Raw genomic sequence first — 19411 nt, 5'->3', positions numbered from 1 at the left:
AAAAATAACGTATCTTCACTTTCATTCTATTAAAACTTAACTTAAGGGCATTCTCTGCATGCGCTTGGTACATTTTCTTATGCAACCACAATGTCTTTATTTGTCATACTTAAGCCTACAAGTGCACGCGTTAAATTTAGTGAAATTTGGTTTAGTCACTTAGTCAATAAACTGTTTCCTCTTGTCCCGGGACTCAGTGATGATTAACACGCGCTGAGTCAAAGGCGATGTGTACTATTTTTGTCTCATATATATAGAGGCAAGAGATGTTCACTCTCAGTTCACTGCTTCACTTCCATTCACAAAGTTTATGGATAGATGGATTTATTTAAAAGTTTTATTATTATTTTAGTTTTAAGTTTAGATAAAGATCCCCAACAACTTCACGGTGACGTCGCCTATTTATATGATCTGCTATTAAACTTAACTATAATGCACTTTCAAATGACGTTGTTTGAATAAAGTATTAATAAAAAACGTATTTATAAAATATCATTATTTAGTGAACAGAATTAGAAACAAACCAAGTGAAAATTTGAAAAAATAAATAGAAAAAGCTAACAAACACTTAAAGCCCATTTAAATGTACTATCTGCATCATAATTTTAGGTCAATTAATATTTTATTTTAACATTTATTTTGATTAGACCAAATGAAATTATAACCACCATCTATATTAAAATTTATTTTGAAAATGTTTTATCGTTGAAAACGAAAGTATGTTCAATTTTATCTTCACTTCCTACTATAATTGGAGGATGTTTTTTCTTTGGTTTGATGACTAAACCAAAGAAAACTTCCAGAGTTTACTCCAGCTTATTGATACTTCCTCCCATCCTAAATAATCTCTCATAAATGTTTTCATAAGGTCTCCGTACCGTACAGTTGTGAATCAGCGCGTGTAAAAACATGTTCAAAATGTACTATGAATCACGCGCGTGACTAACCCGACAGGAATACTTTAATCGGTCAGTGACAGTTTAAATGTCTCGATCTGTCTGATCTTACAAGTCTCACGACTGACATCTATTGTCTGCTTTGTGTCAAAGCTTGTCTAATTTCATATTTAGGCTATACTGTCGTAGTGCTCTTTCAACTGGGTAATGTTTTAGCGGGCACAAAGCAAAGATTATACCGCTGTGTTCTTGTCACACACCCTCATTACGTCACTGAAATGATATATGATGCCATAGAAAAAGTTTTAATTTTTGTCTCAAATAGGCTACACATGCACACACCCGTTAAAACAACCCGCTACAGTATATCAAATTTTCTGTGTAAATTACTCTCCATAATAACAAACAGAATGAAATCTGATGTCCGACGTTAAATTAAGCTATATGCAAAAGGAAGTGTCACCATGACCACAAGCTTATCTTTGTTCTCCGTGTGTTTCCTGTCTTAAGTGAGAGGTTTAGTGCTGAGTTGTGAGGATGTAAAACACATCATACTGCAAACATGAGTTGGTACTCCATTGTTTAATATGCTGGTGTGCTTGGGAGTTTATGTATCTCACTCCTGAAGGTTTATTAGCTACGGTGGGCTGCCATTATGGTGCTGTGGTCCTAAGGTTTAGGGTACAGTAATGGCAGGTATATGGTTAAAGGCCTGGACACTGTATCTTATACTGGCACTTGGTGCTTCAGACCCACCACCAGTACCTCAAGAGAAACTTTATGACTTCAAAAGGAACCTCTTGGGTTTGGATAAATGCAATGCCTGCATCGGAACTTCCATTTGCAAGAAGTTTTTCAAGGATGAAATAAGGTAAACTAGGTTTTTACTTATTCACACAATAAAATCTTTTTTAAAGAAACATTTTTAAAAGAAATATTTCTAAAATTTGGTAAAGTGTTGACTTGTTGTCCTTGGAATATTTATGCTACAATAGCACAATCACAGGATCCTTGGTATATTTCTATTTCTCAGTCCTTAAAATCAAGGGAACGTCAAGATTTGCTTAAAGTTCTAGGATTTACGTTTTAATCCACCCACCGGTTAATTGTCTCCAATATTTACCAAACCATGGGTTAAAACAACCCCACATTTTCAGAGTGTAGAATAGTATATTTGAAGTATATACTCTATAATTTCTTTATGATTCTTTACACTCTTTAATAAAATTAAAGGGCTGTACAAGAGGTTCTTCACAGGAATCCATAAAATAATCCTTTTTGGTTCACCAAAGAACCATTGAGTTAAAGGTTTTAAGAAAAAAAAAAAATTTCTTTGTTAACTCTTTAAAGTATAAAGATCCCTTTTCCACTTCCTTTTGTGAAACAGAAATGTTCTTTGGATATAAAAGATTCTTTATGTAAAAAAAACATAAGACAAAAAAGACAAAAATGACATTGTGTAGCACCTTTATTTTTATGAGTGTATATGAAACTACTCATGCATAACAATCCCATTGCATGATATTTTGTAAATGAAAGACATGCACTTTTAAGTACATTTATACATAGTGCATTTCATTATATCAATACATATACAGCACATTTAAAAAGAAATAGCTAATGTGCACACTGCTGTTTATTTTTCCCCAGGTTTGAAAGATGGCTGACAGCGCCGCCTAATCTATCTACAGCAGATGAGCGGTCATACGAGGCAAACTACACGGACAGCACGGCAGGCTGGAGGACGGTGGTGGTGTCTCACTTAATGTCTTCTCACCTGCAGCAGAGATCAGACAATAGCATTTGCAGCTCAGCAGGCAAAGGGAAATCCTGTAGCATTGAAGCCGTCCTAAGGGCCACTCCACGCTTCCAACGTTGGGTTCATTCCAACCTGCTGCTTCCCAGCATGGTGAAGGTGTGCATTATTTCTCTGTATTAAGATGAAAAATTTACAGTGGTTTATGTGGTTGATAGTCCACACGGCAGGTGGCAACAACAGGTGTGCCTAATGGGTTTGTCTCTACATGCAGACAGAATTGGTTATACACCCATGTAAATGCCTATAATAAATTTTTACCCAGTATTTTTAATCAAAACCCTTTCTTAAGGGTCTGGCCACCCCAATGCTGCGCTGTCCATCACAAAGGCTGCTGGACCGCATTGTACGACGCTACTTTGAAGTGATTGATGTGGGCAGTGTGCAGATGAAGCACTTCACTGAAAAGGACAAACTTAGACTTCTTTATACCCTGGCTGTCAATCAACAGGCCCTCATCCTACAGGTATAATGACAAGTGGACTGACACAATTGTTACTGATTTGTTATTTCATACAATTTTGCAAGCAACGTGAAATTACAATATATTATTGTTCTCGCGTACAGAAGAAGGGCCATAGGAAATCAAAATGCTCTCGAGCTCCCCTATTTCCTGATTTTTCCCCCTTACATTTGGACGCTTGTTCACAGATGTTTCCAGGCACGGAGGGTTGGCCCTTCCTGCGCTATCATGGCTCCTGTGGAAGGGTGATGGTGTGGGCAGAGAGCACACCCATAAGGAGCCTGTTCTCCTCTCTACTGGAACTGCGAGCTGACGTAGCATACCAGCTTCTTCACATCACCCAAAGTCTGAGCTCCAACAGCCTTCAGTTCAACCTCTTCTACACCAATGTCACAGAGGACATGTTTGGGACTTTGGAAGACGGCAGGGTCTTCATCGTTGACACCGGTACCATAGGGATCATCGATTTAAAGGAAGGTTAGTTTTGAACAGGTAAACGTTATAGGAATGGTCAAATAGAATTGATTTGTGGGGTGTTGGTAACATTAAAGGGACACTTCACTTTTTAAAAAAAAATATGCTCATTTTCCAGCTCCCCTAGAGTTAAACATTTGATTTTTTACCTTTTTGGAATCCATTCAGCCGATCTCTGGGTCTGGCAGTACTAGGGTGGCCATTCGTGCCAGTTCCGCCGGACACGTCCCGAACACGTTTTCGGGTTCGTTCTCCGGATGTCGCGTTGGTCGACCGCATACGTCATCAAAGTTTAATATTTCGGGTTTTATTTCAGAAAATCAACCGTTACATTTCAAGGTAAGAATGAAACTACAATGATTGTATGTTTTAAAAGAAATAAATCTTAATTTTCTAATGTATTTTAACTGAAATGTGAGAACCTCGATGACGTATAGCTTAGCATAATCCATTGAATCTGATTGGACCATTGGCATCGCGCTAAAAAATAACCAAATATTTTTCCTATTAAAAACTTGACTCTTCTGTAGTTGCATTGTGTATGAGACTGACAGAGGGTTGAAGGTTGCGATATTCTGGGCAGAGATGGCTGGGAGCTATCCTCTCATTCTGGCATAATAATCAAGGACTTTGCTGCTGTAATATGGCTGCAGGAGGCGCAATGATATTACGCAGCAGCCGAAAATATTCTTAGTATCTTTCAATGGCAGGGGATTATTTTCGGGCACTGCGTAATATCACTACGCCTGCTGCAGCCATGTTACAGCAGCAAAGTCATTGATTATTACACCAGAATGAGAGTATAGTTCTTAGCAATATTTGCCTAGAAAATCACAACTTTTAATTATCCGTCGGTCTTAGTACACGATGTAACTACAGAAGAGTCAAGTTAAAAAGTCAAGAGAAGAGTCAAGAAAAATATCCAAACTCTGTGGTTATTTTTTAGCGCGATGCTAATGGTCTAATCAGATTCAATGGATTGTGCTAAGCTATGCTAAAAGTGGGAGTGCCAGACCTGGAGATCAGCTGAATGGATTCCAAAAAAGGTAAAAATCAAATGTTTAACTCCAGGAGAGAAAATGAGCATATTTTCAAAAAAAAGTGAAGTGTCCCTTCAACTATTTTTATTTAAACTTATTTTTTTTAAAGAATGGTTAAGTCTTCAGATTAAAAACTTATCTAACATCAATGTCAAAATATAGCTGCAAGCAGCGATGGCGGGCCCTCGCACGTTTGTTTACCGCTACACGGTGTCTCCGAGAAAACGATGCACGGTGGGCAAGTGCATCAAGTGGGTAAATATCATGCTGCTACTGAACCATTTAGGTACTGTAGGTAAAAGAAACCCCACATTTTAGACAAACGGGGGCGCTAGTGAGCCACTAAATAGACACGCCTTTATCTGACGTTTTTGTCAACACTTAACAGCCGACAAATCTGTTGTGTGTGCCAAATTTAAAGTTAATCTAAGCACACCAAGAGCCTTAAATATGCCTGACATAAAAGTAAAGTTTGACACGTTGCCATGGGAACAGCGTTAGAGATGTCAAAAATTCCTTCGCAATTTAGCGTCTACAATGTCTCAGCATCATGTTGACAACTTCTGGTGTGAATTGCATTATTTCCCTAGAAGGAGTATTAAAAAGAACATTGCATGCGACTGTCAGGCTTAAATAAGCCTTTAAAATGAAAGTAAAAAGTTTGACGCGTTGCCATGGGAACAGCGTTTGAGATATCAAAAATCCCTTCACTTTTTTATCATCTCCAATGTCTCGGCATCATGTTGACCACGTTTGGTGTCAATCGCATGAATATCCTAGAAGGAGTATTGAAAAGTTCACTGCATGGGCTTAAATATGCCTTTAAAATGAAAGTAAAGTTTGACGCGTTGTCGGGGGAACAACGTTTGAGATATCAAAAATCCCTTCGCAATTTATCATCTACTATGTCTTGGCATCATGTTGACCACTTTTGGTGTCAATCGCATAAACATTCTAGGACGAGTATTTAAAAGAACATCACATGGAACTGTCAAAAAAATCAACCTTTGTGACTGCAACACTTCCTGGCGCCTGGTTGTGGCGCTATACCCGAGACTTACAATAGGCACATCGATGCGATCGGAATCTTCAGACGAACAAACACCCCGCGTGTCATCACTATAAGACATTTTTTGCCTTAGATATTAGACACTTCCTGTTTCTCTGATTTCACCATGACTTTGCCGCTTCGCCATGGCAACACCGTTCGAGATATCAAAAATCCCTTCGCAATTTAGCAAGTCCAATGTCTTGACATCATGATCACCACATTTGGTGTCATTTGCATGAATCCCCTAGGAGGAGTATTCAAAAGTTCACCGCATGCATTTTTTAAACAATCCAAAATGGCGGACTTCCTGTTGGGCGGAGCTAAAATGTTAGAGGGCGAAAGTTGTTCGGGTCGATGAGATCTATATGCGTACCAACTTTCGTAAATATGCGTACATGTTTGCCCGATCTGTGCACTCCTGTTTGTTTTTGCATTACAGGGGGCGCTACAGAGCCCCCGTGCCACGCCCGTGTTCCAGCCTTTGGCTTTCGGCGATCACGGACGACTCTGATGTCTGTGCCAAATTTCAAGAGTTTTCGAGTATGTTAAGGCCCCCAAAATGTCCAAAAGTGTTGAAAAAAAAAAAAAAAAAAAAAAATAAAAATAAAAAGAAATATAGCTGCAAGCAGCGATGGCGGGCCCTCGCACGTTTTTTTTCCGCTACACGGTGCGTCCGAGAAAACGATGCACGGTGGGCAAGGGCATCAAGTGGGTAAATATCAGTGGGCTATTTAATGTTGTTACTGACCCATTTGGGGACTGTAGGTAAAAGAAACCCCACATTTTATACAAATGGGGGCGCTAGTTAGACACTAAATAGACACGCCTTTATCTGACCTTTTTGTCAACACTTAACAGACGAAAACTCTGATGTGTGTGCCAAATTTAAAGTTCAACTAAGCACGCCAAGAGCCTTAAACATGCCTGAAATTAAAGTAAAGTTTGACGCGTTGCTATGGGAACAACGTTCGAGATGTCAAAAATTCCTTCGCAATTTATCATCTACAATGTCTCAGCATCATGTTGACCATTTCTGGTGTCAATCGCATGAATCCCATACGAGGAGTATTTAAAGATTCACAGCATGTAACTGTCAGCCTTAAATATGTGTAAAAATGAAAGTAAAGTTTGACAGGTTGCCATGGAAACAGCGTTTGAGATATCAAAAATCCCTTCGCAATTTATCATCTACAATGTCTCGGCATCATGTTGATTACTTTTGGTGTCAATCGCATGAAAATCCTAGAAGGAGTATTTAAAAGAACATTGCATGGAACTGTCAAAAAAATCCAGCTTTGTAACTGACACACTTCCTGCCGCCTGGGGGTGGCGCTATACCCGGGAGTCACAATAGGCGCATCAATGCGAGCGGAATCATCAGACGAACAAACACCCTGCATGGCATCACAATAAGATATTTTTTGCCATAGATATTAGACACTTCCTGTTTCTCTGATTTCACCATGAATTTGTCGCCTCGCCATGACAAAACCGTTCGAGATATCAAAAATCCCTTCGCAATTTAGCAAGTACAATGTCTCAGCTTCATGATCACCACGTTTGGTGTCATTCCCATTAATCCACTAGGAGGAGTATTTAAAAGTTCACCGCATGCATTTTTTAAACAATCCAAAATGGCCGACTTCCTGTTGGGCGGAGCTAATATGTTAGAGTACGAAAGTTGTTCGGGTCGATGAGATCTATACGTGTACCAACTTTCGTACATGTGCGTACATGTTTGTCTGATCTGTGCACCAATGTTTTTTTTTTCATTACAGGGGGCGCTACAGAGCCCCCCTGCCACGCCCGTGTTCCAGCCTTTGGTTTTCTGCGATGACGGACGACTCTGACATCTGTGCCAAATTTCAAGAGTTTTCGAGTATGTTAAGGCACTCAAAATTCCCAAAAGTGTTGAAAAAATTAAAAAAAAAAAAAAAAAAAAAAATAATAACAAAAATAATAATCCGAGCAAAAACAATAGGGCTTCGCACCTTTCGGTGCAGGCCATTCTGGCCTGCTCCTCGGTGCTCGGGCCCTAATAATCCGAGCAAAAACAATAGGGCTTCGCACCTTTCGGTGCAGGCCATTCTGGCCTGCTCCTCGGTGCTCGGGCCCTAATAAAAACTAATGGCCAAGCATTTTGTGGTGTTTCGGTAACATGAACAAATGATGCATAAGTTTGGTGCTTTTCCAAATCTACATCATCACTGCTCTGAAAACAACAGTGCACTCTTAAAAATAAAGATAGAAACAGTGTCACTGGGGTGGTACCCTTTAAAAAGTAAGGGTGCACATACTACCTCAAAGGTACATACCTGTACTTAAATGGTACATCTTGGACCTTTCTAAAGTAAAGGGTACTGTCCTAGTGATTTTTTGGAAGTGTACTCCGTGATGATGCAATTCCCGTCATTTAAAGGATGACAATATCGCCTTGGTCCCTTTTCTAATGTAATGTAAGTTAATAATTTTGCCAATTTTTTTAGATTATGCTGTACAGATCAATCCCTATCCTGCCTTTACATTTGCTCTAGAGCAATACAATCTGTTAAATGCTTCTAATTCCACTCCTCCTTCCTGCAGGATATCCTCCTGATGAACGCTTGCAAACCAAACACATTGATGTCTTCTCCTGTCTAACTGGATCTTGTGAGCAACCTCCACCGTGCGAGACTGTCCGAGCGGCACAGAGTTTTATCCTGCTCTGTAAACATGTCCTCCACAACCTGCTCGGTCCTAATGATGTACGGTCTCATCAGCTTCCCAGAGCAGCACTCAATGAGCTCACAATCTGCTCGGACCAATCTCAGTCTGACCGGAGAATAATGGATGCCGTCCAAGCCCTGAAAAACATTTTACAGTCCCTAAGACCATGCAGTCCTCTCTATGGATACAGGTACCCTGAATGCCTCTATAGTGACAAATTCTAGACCTATACAACCGATGACTTAAAAAGCTTTTAAGAAAAAAATGATTGAGTTTCAGAAAGAGCAGCGTAGAGGTCTAAAAATGGTCATGGACATTTAAAGGTGCACTGTGGGACTTTTAAAAGGATCTCTTTGATAGAAATGCAATATAACTAAATTAACAGTGGTGTATAAAGACCTTACATATTTAACTGTAGTGTTTTTATCTACGTACACAACAGGTCCCCTTACAGAGCGCGTTTCTTCCATACGTTGTCTCAGATGACGACATGTTTGTCCTTTGGCAGGCTGGAAGCTACCGTAGGTTCTCATTGCATTTCACAATCTCACCACTAGTTGCTGCTAAAAACACACTGTACCTTTAAGCACTAAAAAAGATAAGATTTTGCTTGCTGTTAAAGATCTGAAACTTACAAAAATGGGTTCAACAGCTTTGTCAATACATATGCAATGAATGGCATATAGCCATGAAAATGCTTGTTTCACATGTAATGCCGTCCATTCTGTTTTGTATTGCATCATTATAATTCAAGCCCAAGACAGAAAATTTCATCACAAAAGGAGCATATTTTAATTACAAAGACAACTGTGATTAGTAACCCATAAACCATATCAATCTTTATGTTTCTGTACAATGCTTGCTAAGCAGTTTAATTCATGTATAGAAAATGTAAAAAGAGAAATGTTCAAAACGACATTACTCCATAAAATTTAATGGCAGGAACTCTGGAAAAAAATAACAGCATTCCATTAACAATTTTCAAGCAATAAATATTTATAAATAGTGTAAATTTACAACAAGATTAGAAACATAATGCAAAAAACACAAATTAAAATTTATTCCTCATCAGTCTATGTGCAACCCATTTTTCTTTGTGACTTGGCTACCCCACCCCTAACTTTTTCCTTAAGAAAAAGACAAACTAATATATATATATATATATAAAACAATAAAATAATTCACATTACAATTCTCCTTTTCACTTTTTTGTCACCTAGAGACATTTCTAACAAAAAAGCCCAGCTACTGTAGTACTTAAAGAAAGGAGATTCAAAGCAAATTTTCATGTATCAGCCAGTACATGAAATAGAGAAAGAACGAAAGAAAAGTATAGAAACAGTAAAAGGAAATAAAGAGTCAGTAGTTTGAGTGATTTTGCAATTTGTGATATATACACAAAACTATTTTCCCTCTGCAATTAGTCCTTGTAGTTTGTGTTTCCAAAAGAAGTGGTGCTGAACAAGCTCAAACAGTCCTGAAGATGAAGACGATCCCACTTCGTTCCAGTGGGCCGGCACTCCATACTTGGCAAGGTTGCATAGACAAACAGCTTAGAACCAGCAGCCTTGTGGGGTTTGCTACAGAAACCAGTGGTGTGGAACTGGGTCAGATCTCCTGAATATCAGAAAGGGATGTGTTGTGTTCCAGGGTGTTATCCAAAGAACCGTTAATGCTAATGTCAAGATGAAGAGGTGGGCGGGGCCTGTTGAGAGGGTGAAAGGCATTAATCATGCTTGACTGTAAATTTTCAATAAACAATGAGATTGAAAAACACAAGTGACACCGTTTGTGAAATACAAGCTCAGGTGTAGGGAAAATTTACTTTTTAAAGTAATGCATTACAATATTAAGTTACCCCACAAAAAAGTAACTAATTGCGTCAGCCCAGTTTTTAGGCCAGTGAAAACAGCGTTATACAGATAAGTAAATTGTGTGAAAAATACCGCCTTTTTTACACGTGAAACATGAACACATGTTATATTGCGCACTGTAAACACAATCAAAGCTTCAAAATCACAGAAAGAATGGGACCTTTAACTCAATTTTGACCAAATGTGTAGTTACTGCACTTTACCTTTGTAGGGCAGTATTGCTCACTTTTGGGTAGAAATTTGTCCCCAAAATCTGGTTAAATAGGTAGGTACACAAATATATATACACGTACATGTACCCAAAACATTTATCTAGAGGTCAATGTAATGACTGATGACTTACTAATGTGAAGTGGTCATACACTTGCATGAGGTCCTCAATTTTGTACTGCTCTAAAACAACAAAGTTTTCAAGGTTTGGGCTGCATCTTCGAGCGCAGTCCTGGCAGTGCACCACATAAGTCTTTCGTGAGTTGCTTTCAGTTGTGACAAACAGCAAGTCAAAGACCTCCACCTAAAGTAGCAAATGGATAATAAAAAGAAAAAAAATGAAGCAAGTGCATGGATTCAAAAGCCAATGAGACAATGATATCTGTTAGAGAACCAAATGCTATTTATAGTGTTTTGCATGCGAAGCGATAACATTTTTTTCCTAATAGAGTTTTGTAACACACCCATATTCATTCATCAAATCATTTTATTCAGTCCATGTTTAAACACTACATAAAATATCCCTATTTCAAATCAGATGCATTAATAAAGAATACAGCACACCTCACAGATGCTACAGTAGTGAGCAGGCTCATCCTTGGTCCGTCCGTGCCAAACCAGCTCTTTCCCAGCAGCTAAAAGTGCCTCTCTCAACATCTGACACTGCTTTAGTGTCCTCAACAGACAGTACCTGAGAAGCAGAAGAGAAAAAGCTTTGTTCAACAACCTCTACGTTTCCTTTCTCACATTGCGAACACGATAAATTGAATCATCAAGTCCTCAAAAGAAACCACAGCCATAAACGTGGTGAAACAGACTCACTTGATCATCTCAAAGAGTTTGTGGTCTGACACTTTAATGTTCCTGGCCATGTTCCAGGAGAGATGAATCATGGGAACAATGGATTTGACACTCTGAAGTTTATTCCACTCATAGCGCTCGACAGCCAACTTGTACTGATGCACTGAAAAGGAAGGCGTTATGATTAGACACTTCTGCTAGTTATATAGTTACAAAAAAGTGAAGCGTAGGACATCAACAGTAATCTATAGAACTTGACAATCATCTTTTCTTTTATAACTAATTAACATTATTAACCATTTCAAAACCTAGAGAGCATAGACAGGAAGGTCATGGGTGAGAGTAAAAAAATAGGAAGCAGGTTCTGAAGTTATGTTTATAGACAACGCAATCTCCGAATGCACTGCAACAAGCTGTGAGCATCCAAGGTGGTCAACTAAGATGAATATTATTACAATATTGTACTGTTATCATACATTTACATGTACTTATTTAACAGATGCTTTTATCCAAAGTAACTTACAAATGAGACAGCATGGTATTTAAATTTAGCAACATGACCCCAAAACCAGTAAATTTTTTGAAAGTGAGATTAATACATCATTTAGGGTTCCCACAAGAGCCGACCGATATATATCGGCAGGCCGATATTAGGCATTTTTCAAACTATCGGTATCGGCATTCATAATGGCCGATAGGGATGCACCGATATGGAAATTTTGGCAGATACCGATAACTCTTTACAGAAAGCACCAATCAAAACTCCACATGGCCAGCAATGAGCAAGTAAAGTGGTTCAACAAACCAAAATAATCCATAATTTATCGGCTTTCATTTATCGGCCTAATTTTGGCATCAGACCGATAACCGATAATATTAAAAATAAGCAGTTATAGTATATCGTGCATCCCTAATGGGTGATAAATGAATATAATGTTTAATGATAACATAAATAATGATGATAGTAATAATGTCATCATTATTTTTTGTAATTATTACTGTCAATAATAATAATAATAATAATAATAATAATAATAATAATAATAATGCTGGTAGGAGTAATAGTTGTGGCTGTAGCAGCAATCTGTTAGGGAAATCTGTTAATGTTTTGTTGAGCGTTTCTGGGGGAAAAAGTATCGGCCGATATATCGGATTATAAAACCAACAAACATTTCTATCGGTATCGGCCTTCAAAATCCTTTATCGGTCGGGCTCTAGTTAGTTAACTTCAAATTTAAGGACCTTTCAAGGACTTTCCAAGTCCAGTACCCTCAAATTTAAGGACTAAATGTGGGGACCCATTTAAAGTGAGAGCAAGGTTACATTGTGATACCTTTAAAGATACACTGTTACAGTTCCCTTTCTAGGGAACTCGCGCTGCGTCACTGATTTTTGACATTAAATAAATTGATAATTTTGACCCAATGTATTGTTGGCTATTGCTACAAATGAAAAGTTTGGTTCCAAAACGCGGTAAACGCCATTTTTTAACAAATTAGTTACCACCAAAATCAGTATTGTATCAGGTCAGTAAAAAGTAAATTCTTAATTTTACACAAAATCTGATATCCGCCGTGTTATTTGTCATCTTTTCTCGCTTTTCCCCCAAAACGCAACAAATGCCAGTCCTCCTCCTGTGCAGAATGCAATAAATCCGCTTAACCAATCACAGCGCACCACTTTGTAAACAACAATGGCGGTGCATTGAACACAGATACTCGGGCGATGGAAAAACGATAGTTGTTCTCACACAACAGCTTCTCTCATGCTAACACATTAACCCCATAGGATTATATGAAAAACTTTACATTATTTTACTCGAATTCAATGAAAATCGAGCAGGACCAAAACATTTTACAGCTGATTGCTGTCAAAAAAGTCCAGCGATGACGTCTAAAGAATGACAGCAGCAATAACAGTGTTCTTAAATGACAAAGTAAGTGTTTTGATTAATTCCATTAATGTTTATTTTTTTAACCAGTGTATATAGTGGGGCAAAAAAGTATTTAGTCAGCCACCAATTGTGCAAGTGCTCACACTTAAAAAGATGAGAGAGGCCTGTAATTTTCATCATAGGTACACTTCAACAATGAGAGACAAAATGAGCCCCAAAACATCACTGCTCTAGAGGAGATCTGCATTGAGGAATGGGCCAAACTACCAGCAACAGTGTGTAAAAACCTTGTGGAGACTTACAGAAAACGTTTGATCTCTGTCATTGCCAACAAAGGATATTTAACCAAGTATTGACATGAACTTTTGTTATTGACCAAATACTTATTTTCCACCATAATTTGCTAATAAATTCTAAAAAAAAAATCGGACAATGTGATGATCTGGATTTTTTTCTCATTTTGTCTCTCATTGTTGAAGTGTACCTATGATGAAAATTACAGGCCTCTCTCATCTTAAGTGTGAGAACTTGCACAATTGGTGGCTGACTAAATACTTTTTTGCCCCACTGTACCACTAGTGAACTAAATTAACATAAAATGGCAAAGATGAATTTTTTTTTTTTTGTGGTCCAGGGTCACATATGCTAGTGTCAAACACAATGGGGCGGTTTTCCGGACATGGCATATGCTAGTTTCAAACTAGGGGTGGGCGATATGACCAAAATTTTCTATCACGATAGGATTCATTTTATATCATGATAATGATATGTATCACGGTAGAGTTTTTTTATGTTTTAATAAGGTTTTCCTGTTATTAAAATCTTTAATACCATAGAAATGTTCATAATTCTTACAAAAACTTTATACAAGCATAAAAAAAGATAAAACAAACAAAACTCAAGCTCTCTGAAACAGTCAATGATAAAGGAATGATAATAAATTATTATGTATGTATATATATTTTTTTACACAGGCGTTTTCTCTTTTAGCTGTTCACTTTCTCACAAGCCCTAAATGATCGTGTTTATGAGGATACTTGCAAAGACAGGAATTCGACGCATATATGTATTTAAGGCCAATAAAGCGGGAAAAATGTTCACGAGCTTCATGAGCAGCGGTTGCGCAACTTGCGCGCTCCTCACAGACAGAAAGAGCAGCGGTCACGCGACCTGCGCGCTCCTCACGGACAGAAAGAAAGAGCGCACGCATACAGATCTGTTGTTTGTGGCCTAAAATAACTTGTTTAAAAACTGCAGTGCTTAAATACATGTACAAACGTTAAGCTTTTATGACAACGCGCACAGGAGCGTGATGTGGGCGCGTAACCTCGATAGAGACGATAGTCCAAAATCTCTACCGGTTGACAAATTTCTACCGGTTAATTATGTCTACCGGTTTATCGCCCACCCCATTTCAAACTATAATGCATGTTTGAGCTGCCTTAATTTAAAAACACCTTGTACTGACATATCTTAACATATATCAGTGTCATTGTTGGGAACCAGTAATGTTTTTTGTAAGGTTTGTTTGTATAAACTACTTAGTTTCTTAATATAACAAAGACCTGGTCCTGAATTAATTTAAACACGGAAAACCACCCCTATAAGAATCAGTCTCCTGTGTTCATGTAAAAAGCTCTATTTATGCTTTGCACAATATCCAACAAAGTTGTTGCATAAGTCGCTGTCTTAGACGTCATGTGGGCAGTAAACAGCAAGTCAACCTCACTAGATTCTGGAACAGAGCAAATTCATTAGCAGTGATAAGTTGACATTTACCAGTGAGCGGTCCAACGTTCCAGGCGATGTTGTTGCACCAGCCGATGGCCTGAACCCAATGCACTGTGCCTGTATTGAGCCACACAAGATCCCCTGGTCGCTGGATAAAACGATACACTGGAACATTGCTCTCATACAGGTCCTCTAGATTTGGCCACCATGAGCCCGTAAGGTAATTAATATTATCCCTGCATTGCAAAAAAAAAAAGAAAAACATGTCACATTTTTAGGGTGATGCTATTTACTGCATAAGGTAAATATTAGGCTAAGGGTGTAACACTCAAAAAGAAGGCCTTGTTTAAAATAATGACACTGCTCTTACTTTTCACAGAATTCATTCATGACACCCCAGTACGACTCAGGAACGGCAAACCATTCGCAATCTCCTGGACCAATGTTAATGTTCACCGAGCAAAAGTTGTTATTTTCCTGATGACCTAAAAGTGAAAGACAGCATTTTAGATGTTTAATCGTGTTTAACTTTGTGCTTGCTGAAGCACAGCAAGAAGTGCGTGCCAACTAAACTAACCTGGCGTCCTGCTGCCCGGGACCTTCATATAGAGCTGGACTGTGTTCATGCCGAGAATGGTGTGGCCCACATGACTGAGCAGATTCCCTGCAGACACCACCCGCGCAAACGCAGGCAGCTTACCCAACTCAGTCAGCTGCAGCTTCCACCTGGAAGAACGCATGGTTGAGAGGTCAATTGTAGTGATCAAGTAACAGGGTCAATACGGGTGTACTCGCATTATGTAAATCGTACCGTACCGGAGTACGCTTGACTCCAAAGAACGATTGGATGATTCTCAAGAAATTAGACTTATGAGGTGTCATGAAACATTTTGATAAAAAAGTAAATGCAAAGTGAGAGTATCAAAATAAGAAGCATACAGTTACAAATATCTCTTCATGTACTATTTTGCACATGATTTCAAATGACATCATACAAACCAATTTTTTTTACATTTAAGGGGAACATTTTCATTACCGCAATGTGTCCATGACTGGATTTTGGTTATTTGACATGAAAATATTTATAATTAAAAAATAAAAAAAATAAAAAGCTTCAGTGCATGTTATACTATAAACATTTACAGTAAAGAAACATGTGATATTTGGTGATCAATAGTAAATGTAGAAACAATAATAAGGAATATAAATGTGTCCAAGAAAAATTCTCATCCTCTGCAACAATTTTCAATCATTGTTTAAGCCCTCAAGGAACTAACATTTAAAAAAAATGGTTGGAAGGGACATAATTGACTGTGACACTCAAGATGGCTACCAAGTAAGCAGTTCTTATTTTTTCTCTCCAGATAAAAGTTGAAATTTTGTTTGTCATAGTACCTAGACAACTCATTACCAAAACATGAGTTTGCAAATGCATATATTTAATGTAATATCATGTTTCGGTAATGATAATTTTTTATAATGATAATCTAAAAATGCAAATAATTCTATAGGAAATGTTTTAAATCCTCTAAAAATAATGTTTATAGTAAGTTCAGACCTTAATCTTAAGCCCGATTTATAGCGCGCAAGTTCTACGGCGTAGGCTATCCGTAGCCTGTGCGTAGCTCTGCGTAGCCTGACGTGCACCTCGCAAAAATTTTAACAGCGCGTCAGTTCTCTGCGGACCGCAAGCACTGTGACTGGTCCACCAGAACCCCTCCCGTCAGGTAAATAACTGCGTCATAGATATTTCCGTTTGCGACAGTGAAAACAAAGATGAGCCAAGTTGAGGAGTGATTTAACTCAAACTGCAAAAAAAGTCACTGTTTATTTACTTCCATAATTGCTGGTCTTCTGAAATCATACACAACAAGTTGCTGTTTCTTCTTCGTTTGTGGGTTAACTTGCCAAGCTTCTTCTTCTCTGACGGTCGCGCTGCTACTGTGGTTACATGCGTGGATACTGCCTACCAGCGGTTTGTGCGTGTGTTGGCTTCAATGGCTTTTTTAAAAAATCTGATGCTGGACACCTTTTAAGTCTGGATTTCGTGAGAATCACCTGATTTAATTGGCTAGTGTGCTAGCTTCATACTGTACCAGGGTGCGATACACTTAAGCATAGCCGGGGACACTTTGCAAAAGTCGGTTCGGGTATGGTTTGCTTGATTCGGGGACGGGGTGTGTGCGCCAGAATTTTGGCTGTCACTCTGATATTCTCAGCACAAATACATACAGCCGCATCCCAAACGACCCCAGACAACAAAAGTGTGTTTGACATCATGCCCGCTGCGTGGACCGATTGGTTTATGACATTAAAGCAGATTGAGAGTGATTGGAGAGCAGACTGCTCCTAATACGCTTTTCATCGATTCTTAAACGATCTTCGCAACACGCCTTATTTCAAACACACCTAATAAGCCATAAAGTTATAATAACATTGAACTCGCATATTGCGCATATCTTTCAGTTTTCTTCAAAACAATCGCATCTTTTAATGACGCAGGCATACTCTGTACGGATCATAAAGTGTATTGTGAGTGCAGACGAGCAGGGGAGTGGGGCGCGCCAAGTCTTAAGAGTAGACTCCTTACAGTTGCTAAGCAATATAACAATAAGGATAATTTTATTACATGTATTAACATAGCATACAACTGATGCCTGGTCACAGGTTACTGACAGATTAAGCTGTATTTCAAAAAAGTCTGCGCTGGTTATAATCATAAAAAAAAAAAAACAGGAATAAATCCACTTACTTTTTCTCATCCGACAAGTCAATGTTGGTTCCAAACTTGATGTGCTTAAAGGGACCTTTTCTCCTGCGTACCACACTGAAATACAAATGCAGGTTCCCGTTTAAAACTAAACTATTTCCAAAATGTTTCAAGCCTTTAGACTTTCGTTGCACAAAGACTTACTTATCTGATGGAGCGGATTCTGTGTCTGAGTGGTCTTTTTGTCCTTTCTTTTCGTTTTCCTCCTGCCAGATAATAAATATGAAATTGAATCATTAGAAACCTAAAAAGAAACCATTTTGGTCAACATAGCAGGTCGAAACCAAATGCTTTGGATGCACCTTCATCAACAATGGCAGTAAAAATATACTCCCACAAAGTAGGACAGTGACAAAAAACACACACATTTTGCATGGCGGGTTCTGATCCTAGTACAGAGTTCACAGCCACATAAAAGCTTAAAGGGAAATTTCACAGGACTTTTTAAGATAAAAAAATCCTAAATCTTTGGTCCCCCCAGGATACATGTGTGAAGTTTTAGTGCAAAATACCATATATATATATATATATATATATATATATATATATATATATATATATATATATATATATATATATATATATATATATATATATATATATATATATATATATATATATATATATAAGGGCTGTCAAAATTAACGCGTTAATAACGCGTTAACGCAAATTCATTTTAACGCCACTAATTTTATTAACGGAGATTAACGCAACGCGCAATTTCTGTTTGACCCTTGGTCCAGCCCATAGTTGAATGAACAGAGACGCAGACAAATGTGACTCTCTCTAAATGAGTAAAAGGTTTTCATAGAAATAAGAACATTAAGCAAATTGTCTACCAAATCCAATGCTCTAAATGCTCGTTGGACATCTGATATGATCTTTATTTATACGTCTGAGAGGTGTAACGTTACCGTCCTCCTAATGCTTAATCTAATACAAAAATGCGTCTCAATTCATTTTGGTTTCGCTTTTATGCATGACTTAGAAAATAGACTACAGGACTTGCTTGATGTTAAAAGAGTCATTAAGAGAGATAAAGTTCGGTACCTGATTAATGTTAAAGAGATTAATGTTAAAGAGACATGGATGAGAGAGCGACAAGACTCAAAAGCGATCCCCTCACGCTGACTGACTGATATCTGAAGCGCGTGCACACAGACGCGCGAGTGCGCGACCCGGATATATAGACATCTACACAAAATTACAGTTTTACAAATATCTGTTTTGATAAGAATTCATGCAGGTAGGCTCTATAATCTGTTATGTTTTAAGTAAATGTTTGGTTAACTGTTGGGTAAAAATATCTGATGTGTAACATTATATTAGATCACTTAGATTTTAAGCAGTCTGTCTCAATGTCAATCAAACAAAAGGAAAAAAGTTGAACATACATTGATGATGTTTTTGCTTTGTGTGTGCTAAATCTATTAGTTTTACCAGTGATTTTAAGGTATTGATGTGGTAATATAATGTATGGATGTGGAAATGTTTGTGGTAATTTGACTCTTTCAACTTCAAACACGTGTAGTTCTGTCATATTTTGTTATATTTCAACAAATCATGCATTGTTCTATGTTTTAATAGAGAATGTCAAAATATGAACAACTATTTTTTTTTTTAATTTGCTAATTCCGACTCAATTTGCCAGCACATGTCACAAATGATGCAGCAGCAAACAAAAA

The 19411-nt window shown here is 37.9% G+C and overlaps 2 protein-coding genes across 8 annotated transcripts in view; one reads left to right on the top strand and one right to left on the bottom strand.

Annotated features, from left to right (window-relative positions):
* Nucleotides 1-1349: 1349 nt before the first annotated feature.
* On the top strand, nucleotides 1350-9149 carry dipk2b (divergent protein kinase domain 2B). Its single transcript, XM_055215489.2, has 5 exons — nucleotides 1350-1767; nucleotides 2547-2811; nucleotides 3005-3178; nucleotides 3364-3652; nucleotides 8324-9149. Exons 1-5 carry the CDS (start codon nucleotides 1586-1588, stop codon nucleotides 8668-8670), a joined length of 1257 nt encoding a protein of 418 aa, XP_055071464.2. The 5' UTR covers nucleotides 1350-1585; the 3' UTR covers nucleotides 8671-9149.
* Nucleotides 9150-9214: 65 nt separating this feature from the next.
* kdm6a (lysine (K)-specific demethylase 6A) overlaps nucleotides 9215-19411 on the bottom strand; it is a 61604-nt gene continuing 51407 nt past the window's right edge. For all 7 annotated transcript variants that reach the window (XM_055215601.2, XM_055215604.2, XM_055215602.2 and 4 more), the window contains 9 exons: nucleotides 17871-17932; nucleotides 17709-17783; nucleotides 15534-15682; nucleotides 15327-15441; nucleotides 15005-15192; nucleotides 11353-11494; nucleotides 11095-11221; nucleotides 10664-10834; nucleotides 9215-10151 (listed from right to left, as the gene is read on the bottom strand). In XM_055215601.2, the coding sequence (XP_055071576.2) occupies nucleotides 10128-10151; nucleotides 10664-10834; nucleotides 11095-11221; nucleotides 11353-11494; nucleotides 15005-15192; nucleotides 15327-15441; nucleotides 15534-15682; nucleotides 17709-17783; nucleotides 17871-17932 (1053 nt within the window). In that variant the 3' untranslated portion in view covers nucleotides 9215-10127. The remainder of the gene's footprint in view (nucleotides 10152-10663; nucleotides 10835-11094; nucleotides 11222-11352; nucleotides 11495-15004; nucleotides 15193-15326; nucleotides 15442-15533; nucleotides 15683-17708; nucleotides 17784-17870; nucleotides 17933-19411) is intronic.

Source organism: Misgurnus anguillicaudatus, chromosome 17 (assembly GCF_027580225.2).
Source record: "Misgurnus anguillicaudatus chromosome 17, ASM2758022v2, whole genome shotgun sequence".
Taxonomy (NCBI): domain Eukaryota; kingdom Metazoa; phylum Chordata; class Actinopteri; order Cypriniformes; family Cobitidae; genus Misgurnus; species Misgurnus anguillicaudatus.
Note: the sequence above shows the minus strand (reverse complement) of the source record. Positions and strands in the feature narration are given on the sequence as shown.

Excerpts from the sequence above, each read along its gene's own strand:
- dipk2b (XM_055215489.2), top strand. The coding sequence starts at position 1,586 with ATGGCAGGTATATGGTTAAAGGCCTGGACACTGTATCTTATACTGGCA. Across the intron at positions 2,812-3,004 it reads TGCTTCCCAGCATGGTGAAG|GGTCTGGCCACCCCAATGCT; the intron begins GTGTGCATTATT and ends CCCTTTCTTAAG. Across the intron at positions 3,179-3,363 it reads AACAGGCCCTCATCCTACAG|ATGTTTCCAGGCACGGAGGG; the intron begins GTATAATGACAA and ends GCTTGTTCACAG.